At 36.0% G+C, this 20,344-nt stretch overlaps 1 protein-coding gene across 1 annotated transcript in view; it reads left to right on the top strand.

Moving 5' to 3' along the window:
• The window catches only part of LOC150101022 (sodium- and chloride-dependent glycine transporter 1-like), a 58,222-nt gene extending 45,105 nt beyond the window's left edge, over nucleotides 1-13,117 (top strand). The window contains exons 12-15 of the mRNA XM_090402222.1: nucleotides 1,306-1,405; nucleotides 1,509-1,609; nucleotides 6,352-6,507; nucleotides 12,871-13,117. Of these exons, the coding sequence (XP_090258348.1) occupies nucleotides 1,306-1,405; nucleotides 1,509-1,609; nucleotides 6,352-6,507; nucleotides 12,871-13,065 (552 nt within the window). The 3' untranslated portion in view covers nucleotides 13,066-13,117. The remainder of the gene's footprint in view (nucleotides 1-1,305; nucleotides 1,406-1,508; nucleotides 1,610-6,351; nucleotides 6,508-12,870) is intronic.
• Nucleotides 13,118-20,344: the final 7,227 nt, after the last annotated feature.

The raw sequence follows: 20,344 nt of genomic DNA, 5'->3' as shown, positions 1-20,344 counted from the left end.
TTTTTTACCTCTCCATTCCATCTTTTAGGATGAAAGTTTACTTAAAAAAGCTAACTCTAAAATATTTTGTAGTGTATATCAAAGAATGGAATGCATATATAGTATTATATCGTATCCTTAGATTTTAAATTATGTCATTTACACTCAGTAACCCATTCCCTTGAACAGGAGTTCCTGAGTGTTAGGATACCCACTGATTTACCCATTTACATGGAGATACAGTGCCGCACTCAGGATTTAATCTGGAGGGGGGGGGGGAGAGCACTCAAGATCCGAGTTGAGTAGACGAGTAGACGATTTACGAATACACACTACGCATTGCATACGACCTATGACTGACTGAGCATCTGCAGTGATCGCCAATACATGATAAGTAGTATAGAAATAGAAGACACAACATAAATAAAAAAACGAATTTTAATTAGGAAAAGATTTTTGGAAAATTTTCTAGTGTTTATTTCCTTTTTCGTTTTGGGGGGAAGAGCCCCTTGGCCCTCTCCCTGGGTGCGCCACTGTGGCGATATGATCAGACCCCAAAATATCTGTATTTTGGGGTCTGATTATACTGTTTACTTTTTCTGCGGTGACGGATTAAATGACAGATTAAAGGACGATGAAAATTAGTCACAAGAGGTCACAAGAACGCGACTTAAGCCATTCTCGAATCTAGGACTGGTTTTAAAAAAAAATCCGATGAGTAGTCCAAAGTTGTCACTTAGCTCGGAGGGTCATATATGACCTCCGAGCTATTTGGGGCTTATGGATTCTACATGCATAAATTCGTTTTTGCCTGGATTTCTCATTACAAGTGATCCCTTTGAAATCAGAATTTTAATGATTTGACAAATATTAATAGAAATATATTCATAACCTTGAGTAGTCCTGCAATAACTTGCGTAAGAATGAATTATGCCTTACAAGTACTTATACATTTTGCAACTGAAGATGAATTAGCAGTTCTCATACTCGTTTTCTACCGTTTTACAGTTCATTTTTACTGTTGCATTTAGCAGTGAAATATATCCACCCATCCATCAGTTCATTGTTCCCATTAGGCCTGGTTCTTCTTCAATCTACAAAGACTGTGTCGTGAGGGACTCATTTGTGGTAATAATGTTGTTCAGGAAAACACATAATAATATTAACAGTTGGAAACCTTATTAAAATCATTCACTTGTGGGATTTTCTTTTCGATTTCACACTTAATTGAAACATAACACTATGAATACATGATTCTTGGTGATATTGTGTTTTTGTATTTTGTGGTTTGAAAGTTTTATCTGTCCATATCATTCCATACTTTAGGGAGGACAGTATGTTCTTAATCTTATGGACGCCTATGGAGGAGGATATGCGGGATTATTTGTTGCTACATCAGAACTCATTTTTCTCATGTGGGGCTATGGTAAGTGGAATTGGAACATCTTGAATCCCTAAAGTAGCTTCTTGTTCTTTTTGTAAGTTGTTGTTCTCTTTTGGATTCTGAGTTTACTTTTTTTTTTTTTTAGGAGTGAACAAATTTTGCGATGATATGGAGTTGATGCTCGGATTTAGACCAGGTTTATACTGGAGAGTGTGCTGGCAATTTATTTCACCTTTAGTCATGTTGGTAAGTAACAGACTACATGTACACTATTACTCTGATCAAGTAATTAATTTCTTCAACATGGAGCAAAGGAAGTTTTTTTATGGTGCCTAATAGTAACGTTCTAATGTTTGCATTTTGTTTTTCGTATAAATGGATTTTTAACCGTTAACCGTTTCAATATCTAAAAGGTCGATGAATGAAACTTCTCCTTTCGCGATTTTAAAGGAAATAATTAGAGATACTTTAAAATGAAAATAAACTAACATAAACACCGTAATCCACAAAAATTCAAAGAAATTCAGGGATGTTGAATCTCAACGTTTAATAATTAACTAGCAAAATAACAAGAAGATATTTTTGATTGATGTAGTTTAGTTGACAGAGTACTACATAATTCAAAGTCATAGCACTTAGGAGATTTTAACGAATAAACAGCAGTATACTTTCTCATATTTTTAAAATTTAAATTCGCAGACCATATGACATACAAGAAGCAAACTCTTTGTAGCAATATTTTATTTTTATTATTATTATGTGACACCTCCAGGGAGTCATCAAGACTCCCTGAAGGTGTCTCTATAGGATCACTCAAGGGAGAGTGTGCCAACAGCATCGAACGATTGAACCCTTCCAACTACTAACTGCATTCAAACTTGCTTAACTTTTTGCGTGAGCCATTAGTAGCAGTGGCTTGATATTTATAAGAAATATACACCCAATGAGCTAAAATATTATGGCCACCTTGTTTTTGTATCTGGGAAGTACCACGTGCATGTTGTAAGAAATTATTGTATTTAATAAATAGTTTCGTACAACATTTACGTGTAGTTCTTCAGATTAAAACAAATAGACAAAAAAAATATTCGCAGAGATATTTCTGAATTAGCAACCGTTATTATGTGGGGAAAAAAAACGGATGTGGGTAAATTTCAAAAAGCGAGCGAAATTATACAATATTCGACACAATTATTAATTTGTTCGGACGTTATATCAGTCTATTATATGAATCAGGCTGTGAGAGAAGTTATACGGCACATTGCAATGAGCCCCTGTATGACATTTCCCTACGTTATTCAACATTTAGTTCAAGTTTAATTTGAATAATGACAGTTCTTAAGTGAGAAGTCTTTCTCTCTGTGAAATACCTTTTTTCTATTTGTTTTTTAATTTGGAAAAGTACACGAAAATGTTATACGAAACTAGTTATCAAATAAAATTATTTCTTACTAAAAAAAAAAAAGTTGCACGAGGTACTTGTCAGACACGAAAGCATAAATATATCAAGCCATGAAAATTTAACTCATTATAACCAACTAGCTAGCAGGCGTCGGGCTTCCTTTGGCTAAGATAACCGCTTACAACTGTCTTGGCATTGACTTCGCTAGATCACGGAAGATGTTCTGAAGTCTTCTAAATGAACTAGACAGAAGAATCTCCGGGAGGGGAGGTCAGCGACTGAGCCAGGCACAAGTGTCGATCGTGGATGCTGCTTTATACACATGATAATTTGATTCCCACAACTGTTCGATGGGATTCAAATCAGGAGAATTAGGCGGCTAGGGAAGTGTACGGAATGATTGGATATGCCTTTCGAATTATGCTTGCGCAATGCGATCCTTTTGACAATATCGTTGGCTTGCTAGAAGGGTCCAGATCCATAGCTCCATTGTTACCATGTAGGGCAATATGTGGTCCGAAACAATCCCCGAGTAAGAATTAGCGGTCAAGATGTGTTCAGTGTGTGTGTGTGGGGGGGGGGAAATGAGAGAACCCAATGATATCCATGAGAACAATCCCCATACCAAGATGCCACTACCACCAGCCTGCTACTGGCTAACCGTGCAGCCAGATTGACCCGAAACAGGCTGGATGATAATGTTTTTATTCATAAGTGTGTGTGTGTGTCTTATCATGGCTAATTTGTACGTCAAATCTATGTACTTGCCCTTGCTTTGGAAGGAGATATGAAATTTACAAAATGTTTTAATGGATGGTATGCAAAGTATAAAAGTTTGTAACCTCTGCTATTAACATTAAATCTTATTGAGTGGGTTGACTGTCTGCAACCTGCACATTTTTATGCAGGTCGAAGCTTTAGGGATTATTGTTAAATAATGTTACATTTAATGGGGTGCGTAATTGGAAATATCTGAAAGACATCACGGGATTTGCTTTAGAAAATTTTGTGATTAGAAAGTCACCACATTTTAAAAATCTTTAAGAAAATTGTAAAAATTCGAAACACCGTTAAATAGTTATTAATTTATTTCATGATTACAAAACACAGCGGTGTGGATATTGTTATTACATGTATTTTTTGCAGTTTACAGAAATAGAAACATTTTTCAGAAATTTTAGATGATAAAATCTCATATATTTAAAAATTCTTCCTCCGTGATGATACTTTGTGTGAGAATGGGGGAGAGGATTCATTAATGCTAGAACCCTGAACGCTGTCATATCATTTTAAGAACGCTACTGTATAGACCAGTGATTCTCAACCTATTGGCTGCGCCCCTTTGGGAAAAGCGAAATACCTAAACGGGGGTGCGAAGAAAGTGGAAATCAAAGGAAAAACTGAAAAACTACTTTAATGAAACAAAAGCATTTAATGAAACTATTTATTGACACAAAAACAATATAAAAATAAAAACATAAAATACACTCTGAAAATAAAATAATAAAAGGCATAAAATCCACTGTACTGAATAAACTAGTTACGCTTACTCGAACATATCAATATTGCAAAATATACCGAGCAACTAATTAAAACTAAACAATAACAATTAAGCTAAAAATTAATGGCTTCCTTGGTCTGTGTTGCGGAGCAAAGCTTTTCATACGATGGTGATACATTGGAAATTAACACTCTTAGTTCTCCTTCTTTCTTTAGTTCTCTTTAACTGAGATCTATATTTTGTTTTTTAAGGCAGCCACTTCAGAAAACCCGATTTCACAAAAATAAGATGTTGGAAATGGCAAAAGTGCACGAAAAGCTCTTGACTTTAGTGCAGAAAATTCATCATCAACACCGGCCCAAAATTCAAACAGCGATTTAGATGCAAATTGTTTTTTGATTTCGCCGCATGACGTAAAGTCAATAAATTTAATCTTCTTCAACTGAGAAACCTTCAGGGGTCATTTGAAATGGGTTTCTAACCCACTCTTACATTGCCATTATGTTGTCGTCGGTTATAAAATAGTTTCTAAAATGTTTCGTCAACATTGTTAAATGATTTTTAATAGTTGCAAATAAAACTTTGTTGTGTTGCTCTTCTGTCTTGTAGGTTTTGCAGTTGCAGGTTTATACAGTATCCAGTATTTATACAGTATTTAGTAGATCGCCGAATAACTTTCTATAGAAAAGTAGCTCGCGTAGTAAAAAAGGTGGAACACCACTGGTATAGACCATTTCAGATATGCACTCTCACTATGTACGTGCAATTTCAGTATATCAAACAAGTTCACAAATATCACAACAGAGCGTAAAGTTTTTCAAACGAGCGTAATATGTGGCTTCTCATAGTATAATAAATCACGTAAATAATACTAACGACTGCATCATAAGCTGCAATATTCTGTGTAATAGAGTAGATATAGTGCCAAGTCATGTCAGGCTCGTTTATAACATTTCCAGGAATTTTTCGTAGCCTAAGGAAATGCGGTATCATTTTCATGTTGGTTCATTCCAACGCCCACACTAGTAAAGATGAGTTATAACTAATAGACAACAAACAGAAACTAGTTCTATGGAAAGACTTAGTTCCTGAAACAATGCCAGAGATATACAGAAAGACAAGCCATTTCAAATGAATGTATTAGCTGTTTCTTGACAAAATTTCAGACTAAGATAAAATTCTCGGTACCATTCTCAGTGTAATTTTCAAGGAAAAGGACTAGTTCCTTGACTTTCTCTGTCTCCACTGCTACGCTTCACTTGGAAGTATGTGTACTTGTTTATATTCCACCGCTTTCAAGAACACTTAATGAACTTACAAAAGAAGAAAATGCATCAGCAAAGTCCAATGAATGAGGATACAGTTGTATTAAATGACACCTTACAAGTGTTTTTTTTTGCGGGGGGGGAAGGGGAGGAGTAATCAGTCGGGTATTTTAGAAACGCCTTGTATTATTCATATTTCACTCATGTGAAACACCTGCTATTTCTTAACCCCCCCCCCCCCTGGGAAAAAAAATCAAAGCACACTCGCTTCAATGTCATTTCACAAAACATGTCATTCGCAAAACGTGTTTTGGAGCAATTATTTAAAGAATTATATTTAAAAGATTCAAATTTTTTCTCAACAGTTCCATTCCATTTCAAAGTTTTGAGTGGCTGTCCCTCTTTATTTTCTTCAGGTACCACGTGCTGTAAGTAACTCGATCTGATATCATGGTATTCATTGGATATTAATTATTTTTTAAATTCTGCCTCACGATTCAAACGATAGGCAGTTTCGTTTCTAACAACCATCATTGCTTTATGGTCTCTTGTATCTTGATAATATTGTTGGGCAGTAGAAAAAGCCACAATAAAAAAATAAAAATAAATCCATTTTTACCTACATTACTTTTGAGCAATTTAGATTTTTAAAATGCATTATACTTTATAGATAATAAAACAGAGTTAGAAATCCTTTGTTTAAATATGAAGGATTTTGATTCAGTTTTATCATCAAATAAAAATAAAAATATTAATTTTTCCTCTCTTTATTTCCCCCTCCCACACCATAAATAGTTTTCAACTAATATTCTGTTCACAGTTTCTGCTCATCTATAGTCTGACAGTTCACGAAATCATTAAATATAATGGAGAACCCTATCCATTCTGGGCTGAAGTAGTAGGATGGCTGTTGATGATGGCGTCAGTGGCTCAAATTCCCATTTGGGCAGGAATAGCGATCTTCAAAAACAGACAGGTACTCAGTTATTATATATATAATACACGGTAAGACTTAAAACTTAGTTCAGCTTTTAAATTTCCATACCTCCTGAATAGGCAGATCAATGTACAGCATTTGTGTTGGTCTGTTCATTTGTGAATAAAAAACAACCGATAGTGTTAATAAGAAACAATCTTATTGACACTATCTTACGAAATTACTAACGGTTTGCCTGTTAAATGGCTAAGATGAAATTCCTAATCCATTTCAAGAATGACGTTTTGGATCTTGTTCGTGTTTCTGTGAAATGATTATGCATGCAGTATTTGATTATTGATATTAAAATTTTGCTTGCAGTAGTGTAATTGTTCCATAACAACCTGATTACTGTTAGAATCATAATGTACTAATCACTTTATTATTAGTAATAGTACTAATAATAGTACTACGGAGACAACTGGCAGTTTCTCCAGTCATTCATATAGCTGGTGACAACATCTAGGTTTTTTATTATTATTATTATTGTTATTTCTTTGTCATTACCATCATCAAATTCCTAATATATTCTCTCAGGAAGTGTATACAGAATATTATAATAGTACTACATGAAAATGTTACACCATTACTAACTTGCTATGAATTTTTCTCCAAATTAATTTATTATCTGTCAACACTCCAAGTTATTATCTTATATTTCTGTCTTTTAAGGCACTTCTTATTGTATCAATCCACCTATATCTTTGTCTTCCTCTGAGTCTGTTTCCTGCCAAGCTTGCAGAGAACACTTGTTTTGCTGTTTCCTCTCCTATTCTGTTTAAGTGACCATGCCACCTCAGATATCTCTGCTAACACATTCCTGGATGCTAACAATGCCAAGTTATTTCCTAATATCCTCGTTTTTAATATGATATTGCCATTGATGCCATCTGTTCATGCCTCTATTCTTTTTATAGGACCCTCATATCTGTGGTCTCCCGTCTTTGATCAAGCGCTTTATTTCTAACCCAGCTCTCAGATCCATATGTGCTTAAAGGTCAAAGCTGGATCTTTGACAAAGCTGGTCAAAGGCTACGCGGAGGTCAAGGGACCTCCGCGTAGCCTTTGTTAGGAATACCGACCAGGGCTTCTGACATAATGTCCACTTCACACCTTGTGATATACTCCGTTAGTAGGTATCTACCTAGATTCTGAAAGAATGAGTTGGCAATTGTGGATTTAGCTGACTAAATCATATTCTCATTAGCTTAAAACAAAAGAATATGGTGGAGCAACTATTTTTAAACTCAAAATATATTTCTGTAGACATAAATATTTCTATCAAAGTGTCTATGAAAGTTCGTCTATTAATTGTTAATTTTGAATGTCTTCTGATCGATTTGCGCTTTGATAAAAGAAAAAAAAACTGTCTTCGAATAAGAACAATTACATCACCTTTAGATATGTCTGTGTAACTCAGTGGAAGTTGTGCTTGCATCCTCTGAACTTGTCCGCACGAAGTTAGACTTATAGTTCGAATCTAGTCGCCGACTGGAGGAGCTTTTTCTAAGCCTTTCTTCGACCGGTTCCCGAGATAGTCGGCCCTGGCACTGGCAGGCGGGTTTTTTTCTCCCTGAAACTGGGGTTTTTCGTCCCGTAAACTCAAGAAAATCAACCGTAGAACCCACATTATTTCAGACAGTAACATATCCTGTTAGGGCTAGGTATCAAGAGATGGCAGCACTTGTTTTCCAGCCTCTTCATCGGTGGCTGCCTATAATTAGTGATAGACATGGGCCGGCTATCTCTGATTGGCTACTGTTGGAGACTGAACTGCCCACTCAGTCTTCAAATGCTAAATAAGGTTTAAAGATCACCGCCTACTCCCTATAAGGGAATAAATGGTGTTAATTTATTATTATATTATATAACTCACCTTTAGGTTAAAGAAAATAAAAAGGTTCCAGAACATTATTTTAAACTCGCCAGGAAGTAGACATCTATCGAAGTTGAGCGGGTTTTTCCCGTGTTAGTGTAAGAGAGAGAGAGAAAGAGAGAAACTGGTCGCTTTGCTCATCGTAAACTTTATATAATTCTACATCTGATTTTAATGTATATGATTTAGTTTGAGTTTAATTTATATTTATTTATTTATTTATGCTTATGGCTACATGAAACTGGTAAGTGAACAATCACAATTTCCAGCAACAAATTATGAAAATCTTAACATATAAAAGTTCATTATATAAAAGGCACAACCAGTTTTCCAAGTCTTTTCTTTTTTTTTTTTTAAATAAAGCAAAAGTAACTTGTCATAATCAAGCCAGGGACAATAATCGTCCTACTGTAGCAAGTATGACAAGGCTGCATGTTCTCACAACACTTCACAACATAAATGTAGCTGCATCCTAGGTTTAATTAGAGAGCAGTTGTGTCTTGTGTGAGAAAACTTGATCCATTAGAGGGGGGGCCCATTTCACATTACATCATCATCTAACATGAAGAGGAGTTCTGTCGATACCATGACGAGGACTATGAGAGTGACTACGAGAATAACGTCTTCATGGTGAGGCGGGACCATGATCTTCTGTTTCCTCCATAACCACCGCCACACCAACTACAGGTCAAGGTCCAGGCTGGAAAGCCAATTCAATGCCTCATCCGTCACTTTGTGGATGTCCTGTAGGCCACCACCGTGAAATTGGCACCTTGGGCAGTCGTACATAATATGAGTAATCGTCTGAGCCACGGGAGAACAATCACAATAAGGGTGATCTGACAGCCCCCATTTATGTAGAAGGTAGCCACATCTGCCCTGACTAGTTCTGATCCTGTTTATTGATGACCAAATCTTCCTAGGATGATCAAAGCCAGGCTACAGAGCACAAGGCTCTTCTACCAGGAAGCCGTTTGTTGGTAGATTGTTGGACTAGTGTTCTCTCCATATGTCAGATATTGCTGGCAGCACAGCTGAAGAGAGTTCGTCCATGGACCAGAGAGGCTTTCCAGATTTGAGGCATAGACTAGGTGGGTTTATTAGAGTCTAATATAGGGGCAGGAGTGGGTTGCTCACTGCTTTATTAAATTCTTTAATCGAGGCTTGTCTTCTCCGTATGTGTGTGGGAGGCAATGTTAGATAGAATATTGTTAATAATGTTAGTGTATGTACTTCTTTCCCAGACAGAGGCACAATACTCTGCTGCAGAGAATGCGAGGGCTAGTGCAGACGACCTTAGGACTTCTGCATCACAACCCCAGGTTGTTCCAGCAAGCCTTGAAATGATATTATTTCTGGTTTTAATTTTATTGGAGAGGTTGATGATGTCCCTTTTATAGGTTAGGCTTCTGTCCAGGCTCACCCCAAGGTATTTTGGGTGAGGCTCGTGTTCTACCATTTTTCCACAGAAAGAAAGGTTGAGTTGTGGATTCGCCTCTGCATTGTACAGGTGGAATACTGAGGGCACTGTTTTCGTTGGATTTGGCTTCAAGTACCACTGCTTAAAGTACTCTTCCAGGGTGTTCAGGTCTGTATTCAAGATTGATTCTAGGTTAGTAAAGGAGGTGGATTGATGTAAGATTGCTAGGTCATCGGCATACATATACTTGCTTGATCTGGTATGAGGTAGATCATACACGTAGATGTTAAAAAGTATAGGGGATAACACAGAGCCCTGAGGAAGACTGTTGTGAAGGAATCTGGGTCTGCTCTTTTTTTCCACCAATATAGACCCGAATCTTTCTGTTGGAGAGAATAGAATCAAAAAGTTCGAAAGTTTTTTTACACTTTATAATATTTCCTAGTTTTAGGAGGAGGCCCCTGATCCAGACAGTGTCATAAGCAGATGTTAGGTCAATGAAAGTGGCTCCAGATTTAAGTTTCTTCTGGAAGCCTGCTTCAATTTGAGTTATCAGGGCCAGGACCTGGTCACAGCAACTTCTTCCTGGCCTGAAACCAGCTTGTTCAGTCGGCAGTGCTCTTTCGATGAATGGTGAAATTCTTTTAAGGAGAATTCTTTCAAAGAGCTTAAAGGTGGTGCAAAGCAAGGAGATAGGTCGCAGGTTTTTCATATCATTTGGATCTTTCCCTGGTTTGGGCACGGCAATTATTTTGGCTTCTCGCCACAGCTTTGGTAGTTTACCAGTCATGATGATTTCTGAGAAAAGGGCAGCCAGCCATGTTTGGCCATGTTGACCAAGATGTTTTAGAAACTCAGGGAGTATACCATTCACTCCTGCAGCTTTGCCATTCTTGGTAAGTTTTAAGGCAATTTGTACCTCTTCCCGAGATACTGGGTGTACGAGTTCAGGAAGCTCGGGTTCCATCTTCAGGATTTATCTGGTGGAAGCTTGTACAGCAATTTTCCTGGTAGAGCTGGGATGAATCTTGGAGGTTTCAATAAATTGTTGGCTCTGCTCCACCTAATTTTCTCAGAAGTGACCAGCTTCTCCGACTAGATGTGACGAAATCGAGTTCACTGATGATTGAGATCCATCTTTCCTTTCTGTTTTTATCCAGGGTTGATATGAGTTCCTTAGCAATAGTTGGATCTTCAGTTTCCTCATATTTGGCTATGAGTTCCTCACTTTCTCTACTCCAACATGGGATGTATTGTTTTCTGTACTAAAGGGAGGAGGGAGGATTTGCCTCCCTGGCGCCTACGGCACCCAACTTCCCGAGTTCCGGAATGGTAAGTCGGTTCGCCATTGTTTTGAAACGTCCAACAAATTGTTGTCTCATTAAGGCAAACACATTGTTGGACATTTCAAAACAACGAAGAGACAAAAACGTGACATAAAAACGTTTCAAATTTCGTCTTATCTTTTTATATATATAGAATAGATATAAACAGACACGACAATCTCTCCATCTTCTGTTTGAACAGCTGCCATATTGATATTCTGCAGATTACTCCAGGAAATAAAAACATTTTCATATGAAACTTAGCATAGGAAATAACACAGATCGAGTTATGATACGGTCTGTTGATCTTTAATTTAGATTCCTTTTTTTTCCTCCTTCACACAAACCTTTTATAATAATAAATGCAAAAAAAACGAAAGAATACAGTAACCGTTAGGCAACCAAATTGGACAGCTCGCGTGACAATGTATGCATGTAGCAAGATGCTACAGTCATTATTGTGTTTTTACTCTTGACAGTTTGCTAGCGAAACTAGTCGGCGTTCTTGTACATACAGTATGTGTATTAAACCGATGGTCTTGTAATCAGAATAAATGTTTGTGTTTATTACAGTATATAAAGACCAAATATGAACAGTCTAAATGGACACATGAAACATAAAGTACGAACCCTTTATAATATTGTCATTCCATATGGTAGAAAACTTCTATAAACTTAGTCACGCATTCGTGGTTCTGCTTTCTAAAGAAAGTCACCATCAAGGCTGTAGTTGCCATGGAAAGGTTCAACGTTGCATTTTATACGCTTTCCACTTTTCTCACACCTGTTAGAAATTCAAAGTGCGAATTCTTCTTTAGTATGAAGACATTTGTAATATGTTCCTTTCTTAATTAAATTCTCTTCTCATTCGAATTCAGTGGCGGCTCGTGGCTTGAAATCGTGGGGGGTGCTGCAATCGAAATATCCATACACTGTAAATACAGCGTATACGTGTTTGGATAAAATATCAAAATTATGGTAAAAATTAAACAAGAAAAAGTATTGTTTATTATCGATAAAATTATACAGTTTGGTATAATTCAAAATTACTTAAAATTAAATATATTCTTCTTGTTTTGTTTCATGAAAAAGTATTGTTTATTATCGATAAAATTATACAGTTTAGTATAATTCAAAATTACTTAAAAATAAAATCCAACTCCAATACTGTTCTAAAATAAAAACTATAACAAAGGTTACGTCTTTAATTGTAATGTCCAAATATTTAAAGAGACGGAGTAAACACGATAAGCACTACGAACACTCTACTAATAGCGCAACCTGCATATAAACAACAGTGAGACTGCGCGACGGACAGTGCCGTATTACGCTAATAGCTCGCATCTCACTATGACGTGCATATGCTTGCGCGCGTAGCAATATGACACTATGGTAAACACAGCGCTGCTAGCGTCCTTCGCCCTCCTAAGTGCTACAAAATGGATTTTTGTTATTTTTTATACAAATTAAGATAATTATATAGGGTTGTTGATGATAAAATTAAATATTACAAGCAAATATAAATAAATTAATAAATATATTTATATATCGAGAAAAATTGGGAGTGCTACAGTTCCGTAGAGCCTATGCACGAGCCGCCCCTGTTCGAATTACTGCTCCTTTAAACAAAGAATTGTGAATAATTTCAGAATTCAGTATGCGAATAATAATTACTCAGACAGGCGTCGCTTCAGCTCACGTATAATCATAAAGACATCACAATTTCTTTTATTATTTTTCAGAATCTTCGGAATGTGCTCATACCTGCAGAAGAATGGGGTCCATGTGAACCAGAAATAAGGAAACAATATAAGATGACATCAGGAGTGACTTCATTAGGTGCAGAGGAAAATGCATTTCATCCAGAGATTGTCAACAACAATCCCTATGCAAGCACGTTGGTTCTTATGACGTACCAGCAAACGAATCATACTTGACCACATTCCATTTTTAATTTCGAATCCATTAAATAATTGTATTGAGAGAATACTCATTTGTTTCCCTTCAAACATACACCTACGTACTTGTCTTCCCTTCTAATATAAATAAATGACAATAGTCATAATTGAGAACACCAGATGGCAGCAGTTGTCAGCTGTATTTTCGCTTATCCAGCTCATCGTAGAAAAATGCACTTGGTTTCCGAATAATAATAATAATAATAATAAAGCAACGCCATCAACTTTATCAAAATAACCTTACTTTTAAAAGAAAATTAAAACAGTGTAATAACTTTCCAAATGCAGTACCGAGAGTCAATTTTTGATTTGCGTTCAACTTAATAAAATAAGCTTTAATAAATCTCATTTCAATATTTATGAAAATAATATCAACCTTAGAACAGTGTTCTGATTTACCTAAATACTGCTTATGCAGCTTATACTGATGTTTATATCTTGGAAGAATATTATTCTCTATCTGTCAACAGTGACTTTGAAAGTCATATACTTGTATATTGTAAAGATGAATTTCGTCGCCCTGTGTGAGACCGCGTCCAGCCTATTAGTGGTCTGACGTGACTTGAAAATGTGCCATGTTTGGTCTCTAGGGCGAGGTTCCGGTCTATGTGAAAAATAAATTAAAAATTTAAAAAATATATACAGCCATGAAAATAGAAAACTCCTTAGCCCACACACGGTGCCAAACATACTATAGGTTTGCAAATGACCTTTCGTAAGTAAGATCAGCATAAAAAAAATCGTGAAAAGGAGGCTATCTACACCACGTAGTTTATTATGTTAGTTGAAGTGCACACAAAAGCCTGCAATTCTTGTTTTTAGCTAGTACGCGTTCAACAAGCTCAAATGAGATGAATAGAGAAATTGAATAAGCATATTTATGAGGATATTTTTCTTCAAATGAATTATAATGACCGAGTGGTTAGCGTATTCGCTCTCCAGCCAAAAGGCTGCGGGTTCGAATCCCGCTGTGAGCATGGATTTTTGTGATTGTCTGCGGAAATAGTGGTGGTGGTGGGAGGTAGATGGTGTAGGTGCGATTATAATGAACTGTAGAGTAGATAGAGTTGTAGAGTAGGTGTCCTCCGTCGATGAGTCTTTTGGACTCCCTGGAGGTTTCATATAATAATAATAATAATAACAACAGTTTAAGCCAGTTGCGAGTTACAACAACAGTTTTAAAATCGTAGATTACAAGAAGAATTCAAATTTCAGAAAGAAAGAAAAAATCAAATATAAAAAATGTTATATTACAATATTTATTATAAATGCTATATCACAAACCTAATTTTAAATTATTTCATATACTTAATATTAAATAAACACTTGATATGTAAATATAGAACAAGACGAAATGACTGAATAATTACAAGATCACAGTTTCCAATAGAGAGGTCCATAAAATGCGTTGTAGAAAAATCAAATCAATAAACTTTACTAAAAAACAAGATTTACAATTACTGTGGTAAATACTGTTGGTAACTTTCAGAATACATAGGCCTGTAGCCATATGGAAATGACGTTTGCATCCATAATGCTAGGCCACCTGACGAAAGTCGGCGTTCTAGTCGCCGACTAAAGGAACTTTTTCTAAGCCATTCTTGAACTGTTTCCCAACTTAATCGATCTGTGGCACAGACAAGCACGGTTTTCCTTCAAGAAACTCGGATTTTAATCCTGAAACTCAAGAAAAATGGACTGTAGAACACACATTATATGTTATAATAGGGTTCCTAGACTACAGAATGGTGGCAGCTGTCTGCCATACTCCCTTGACTTGGACGCCTTTTAAAGTCATTGATTCTTTGGGCAGCTATCTCTGATTGTCTAAGGGTAGAGACTGAATGCCTCTCATTCAGTCTCCAAGAGTTAGATAGGGCTAAATGGCCTTGCCTAGTTCCTTTGGGGAATAAATTGAGTTAGCGGATTTTTTATTTATTTTGTAATTTCAGAAGACATCTTATTGGTTCTCCTACTTGACACTCTACAAAGCAATTAATTATCAGAGAAAATATTTAAGCAAAATACTCATATCAGGGACAATATATTTGTATTGTTACAAAAATGTTTTTATTACTGGAAATTAGTCAAATAAAAATGCCTTGTATTGTTTTATTCTTTCCTTTTCTTCTTCCAGCCAAACCTGAAGTTTCCAAAACTATTTAACTTGAAATTCCAGCCACTGGCTCTTCACTCTGGTATGAGCTTTAGCCTTTGGCTGACTTGCAGGTGCTTTAACAACTAAAGATCATTCTTTAGATTCATCTGCAAGTCTCGTTGGTACTGAATAATTCTCATATTCGTCTTGGTTAATAATGAAAATAAACAAAATCAAGCTTCCACCATTAACAAGCCTTGATTTTTGCTCGTTTAGTTTAAACAAATCTAAATGGCTTGTCCGGCACACTTGGTAAACGATAATCTTTTAGGGTTAGAAAATCTGAGTACAAATCCCGTCTAAGATGCAAACAACTTTTACTTTACCAAGACTTTTCAACTGAAAGTAAGTTAGCTGTTTTCATACGAAAGTAAAAGAGAATTCCTCGTACAAAGCGACAAATTGTTAGAAAGCAGATATAACAAATATAAAACAGTATTAAATTAAAGTTTACGAAAGCCAAGTGTTAATAGCAAGCAACACAGCCACAACTGACTGTGCTGCTTGTAGTTAACACTTCCTCTTCCACAATGCTAAACAGCCAGAAGAAAGATCGTCATTTGACTCTCACCGTCAACTAAAACCTTTTTAGACTTATTTTTCTGAGTGACTATTTTTATCCGGTTCCGAGTGAATAATCTTTAGATACTAGGGTTTAAGGCGAAGTTTCCAGGGGAAACTCTGCTTGCCTGTGTCAAAGACCAGAACTTAGAAAAATTGAGCAAAGAAAACACTTTATTATCTGAAAGCGATTTCAGATAATAATGTGAGTAAGAAGTTTGGTGGCAGTCCATACATACTTTTTTTCTCTCTTTTCAGAATTTTCAAAATCTTGGTTTTCCTATCAGGGAAAGCAGAACTCAACTATCGGTGACGTATGGAAGTAGATATCGCCTTCTTCCCGCTATTCAGAAGTTAATTAAAGCTAAAAGAGTTCCGCCTATTTCCACTAGAGAATAAAAAGCGTTAGAGTATTATTTTTATTTTATTTTATTATTATTATTTTTTTTTCAAATTCGCAAGAGATAATGCGTGCAGTGTGGAAATAGTAAATATAAAAAGCGTGTTTTACAATTGCTCTGCAGTTCACATGGATTATAAGTACTGTATTAGGATACTTCCTGATTTTCCCTTCCCCGCTCCCAGAAACAAGGGTGTTTCATTAGACAAAACAGGCAAATTGGCCGGAAGAAAACAGGTAAATAATAGATATAACCATTGGCCTCATAGCCTTAGTTCCTTCAGCAATAAATCCAAAATACCTAACTGATTTCCTGATCTAGAATGAATCAGACTAATAAAAAGGAAGTTCGAAAAGTTATCACCCATTTTACCGAGGAAAGATGAAGAAATACGTCTTATATTTTGCTATGGACTCAAAAATCTGGATGTTAAAATCGAATTTCTTTCATCAAAAATTTTGACTATGACCATTTTGAGAAGGATTTTTCTTAATCGCATAATCTCAAATTATGACGACCTGAGTTACTTTGCGATCTCCTAATTTGACTGACCCACAAAGCAGATGGTTTACATCCGAGCAAGTTGATATCTATCGGAAAAATTTTGCATGGTCATGAAAAGGCGAAAGAGCTAGAGTCTGCTTGCGCAGTTTTATTGGTTCAAAAGTTATAAGCCAAACAAAGAAGGTGATGACTTTTGGAACACCCTTTGAATATTGCTGTTGTCATACTTTGTTGATACTGCTATATAAGGAAAACAGATAAACTGATAGGGTCGAATGTCTATCTGATATCAGATAAACACTCGGTTACGAAGCTAGGTATCAATCTAAAGGGCATATCAGACATTGTAAAAGATTGCACCCAAATTCAAATAAAGATAGGCTGACCATATTTCCTTGAGACAAAAACGGGAAATTAGGATGGCAAAAACGGGACGGGGTTACGTAAGATTCTCTATTCATGAAAAAGATGATAAAAAGTTTTATTACATAAACATATTGAGCTTACCATTATTTTTCAGTAACAGAACCTATACAAAATATTTAGGTAGATGTAGAGGGAGACTGTATTTCTCTACAATCGTACCATGAATATTTCTCCGATGAAGTGAATATCCTATGCAGCAAATTTCGGTCTTTCAACACCTTATCATAAAACTTCTCACACCACATGACACAACTTTGTCTTAAAACTAAGGTAGCCTTCATTGTCTCAACACTTAATCTAAATTTCTCCTTTGACCACATCCTATTCATAACAGAAAATATTTTCTCAACAGGTGCTGTACTTCCTGGAAGACAAAGAATAAACAACAATATTAAAAAACTCTTGAAAGTCTAGGTGTTTTTCGCTCATTTCAGAAAAAATCTGTACCATCTATCAGATACAGGAATATTTGCTTTATTCCATACATCCAACTGCCTCACAATTATAGATTTTATGAAGGTCCACTGATCGAATATACGAGTTTCTTCTGATTCTGTGCGTCTGATGAGTTCCTCGTTCAGGCTGTCCTGTATTTCTTTCCATTCAGGTGTCATCCTATTAAGCACTCACTTGAACTTCTCAGTGTTTCCTAAACTGCACTTCCACTTATTGACATCTTCTAAGCTGGTTTCATAGAAATTCTCAACTACCTTAAAAAACTTAGCCTCATTAATTTCTCCTGAATCTACTAACATTTTTCAGTTGTTTTTTGACATCAGTAGTTACAAATATTTCACTTTTTCTGGACTCTAAATTGTTTACAAGATTTTCAATGTTCATGGCTACTTCTGCAGATGAAATATTATCTCTTTCAATTAAGCTAATGTATGTTTGGAATGTAGACACTTGATCTCTTGATCGTTGTAAACACTTGATCGTTGCAAATGACAACTACAATTTCAAACAGGGATCTTTAAACAATTTTCGCAACATAATACAGCATTTTCCTTGAGAAAGAAAATAACAACGAAGCCCATCAAACATGCTTAAAATTCTGTCAATTGATGGACCTCAAGGACAGAAATCTTGTATTTCCATGCTTTAACAATTTAGCGTAATTGTTTCCTGCAAAGTCACAAACGTTTTTCAGTTCTTCAACTCTGACTTGTGTATATATATATATTGAAGTATTTGTATTCACTGCAAAAGATTCAATCTCAATTGGTAAACAGTCGACAGCAGCAGAACGCTACAGCATAACAGACGCCTCGTCTGAGACGTGTAAGTGTTGCCAACATGTTTTTTTTTTTTTTTTTTTCTGAATAAATCACTGCAGATTCGATATTTAGTATCGAACAATGCGACTCCATGGTTATACAAATTACTGATATCCATGATATTGATATGCGATTATAAGTTTTGAATAATAATTTACGACTGACCAATATTAAAATATATTCCATTATTTTTATTAAAAACGGAACAAAATTGACATTTTTATTAAAACGACGGGACGGCTGGGAAATATGAAAAAAGGTACTGTCCCGTTCCAAACGGTACGTATGGTCAGCCTAACTAAAGGTAACATTATCTGCAGATGGACATATCAAGCCGCCTCTTCATCCAATAAAAGCTCGGGAAGACCGAGGAAGCAACACCTAAGGGATTCAAGAGTGTTCAGAAACATGGTTCCTAAATCTCCCCAGTTTGACGAAAACGATCAACTAGGGAGTTAGTTCAAAGAATTTCAAGGGATTCAAGTTATTATTGTGATAACCATATAAAGAACTGCGCAGTCTCATTCTGTACTTAAAGGCATTTGCAAATAAGCCAAACATTAATCACGGCAGTCAACAGCGCCGTCTACGCTGGTGTAAACGAACGATGTGGTTGATCTGTTGAATGTTAGTAGTCCATTATATAAAGTGATGAATTCGGACTTTACCTATTTTCGATCGGATAGATGAATATGGCATGCAGTGAATGTTTGGGGAAGGCTTTATGCTTGAATGCCTTCAACCCAAATGCGAAGTAATGGTTGAAGTACAATGGTCCGGATCTAATTCTTCTGGTATGGATAGACTACAAACTCTTAGGTGCAGGAAGGTTGAGCGCCAATGCCGGATTTAGACTTGCTGAGGCCCTAAGCTATACAAAACCCAGAGGGCCCCCCTACTGTTTTAAATTACATCAGCTGGTCTTTTTTGTTTTTTTTTTATTTGAGGGCCCGGCAGATTGCGAGGCCCTAAGCTGTAGCTTTTTTATCTTATACGTAAATCCGGCACTGTTGAGCGCCAAGGATATGAACTACTTCTGGATACTGCAGCGCTTCCTACACTACCCTTCCTACTACTCCCATTTTTATGCACAGGTCCATGTCCCTATCAGCATAACTATTCACTCTGTCATAGCGATGTGATAATGCAATCTGGTTTGAAGGAAATCATGGAAAAAGTTGGCTGTCTGCGCAGTCTCCATCTCGGACCAATAGAACCCCTGACTAACTGAAACGTCTAGTGCTGGTTAATGAATGGACAACATTTCATACGATTACTGTGTACAGTCTCAGTATTCATTTCAACACAGGTACATAATTTAAAATGGAAAATTCAGATGATAGGAAATGTAAAGCTTGGTAAATCAGCCATTATATAAACTCTTAGCAATGTGTGATAACTGCGTTTCTTTGCAATTTATATTGAATATTATTGAAGTAACACCTTCGCAAAGTGTATGAAACCAAATCTTCCAAGAACCTCGAGTCCATTGTCCAAATGACAACAAGCATTTTAATGATTTAAAGATTATTCGAATCTTGTCAACATAATACGATTTTTTTTTTAATTTGGGGCTGAACGAATATGTATCGGAAAATGACAAAAATGTTTTTCTTTAGTGAAAGCAAACCAGCTGTTGAACACACGTAATGGAAATACATAAGTATATTTATCCGATGACCTTAATTGTCTCATTATAAATAATCTTAACTCAGATAACTTATGATAATTGTTAGTTCATATGACCATTTTTATCTGTAAACTATTTTCAGTTAACAAGGGAGATTATAATAGGTCCATTTGTTGCATACGATGAAGGTAGGATCAGAATTTTTCGTGATTTATTGTCGGGCAACAGTACTGTAGGGGGAACAGAGCTTCTCTGTCTAGTGAAGGTAGAGAGTAGAATCTGCTGGATCATTCGCACTTTA

This window comes from Typopeltis vanoorti, chromosome 12, assembly GCF_054136105.1.
Source record: "Typopeltis vanoorti isolate ZY-2024b chromosome 12, IOZ_Tvanoo_1.0, whole genome shotgun sequence".
Lineage (NCBI taxonomy): Eukaryota > Metazoa > Arthropoda > Arachnida > Uropygi > Thelyphonidae > Typopeltis > Typopeltis vanoorti.
Note: the sequence above shows the minus strand (reverse complement) of the source record. Positions and strands in the feature narration are given on the sequence as shown.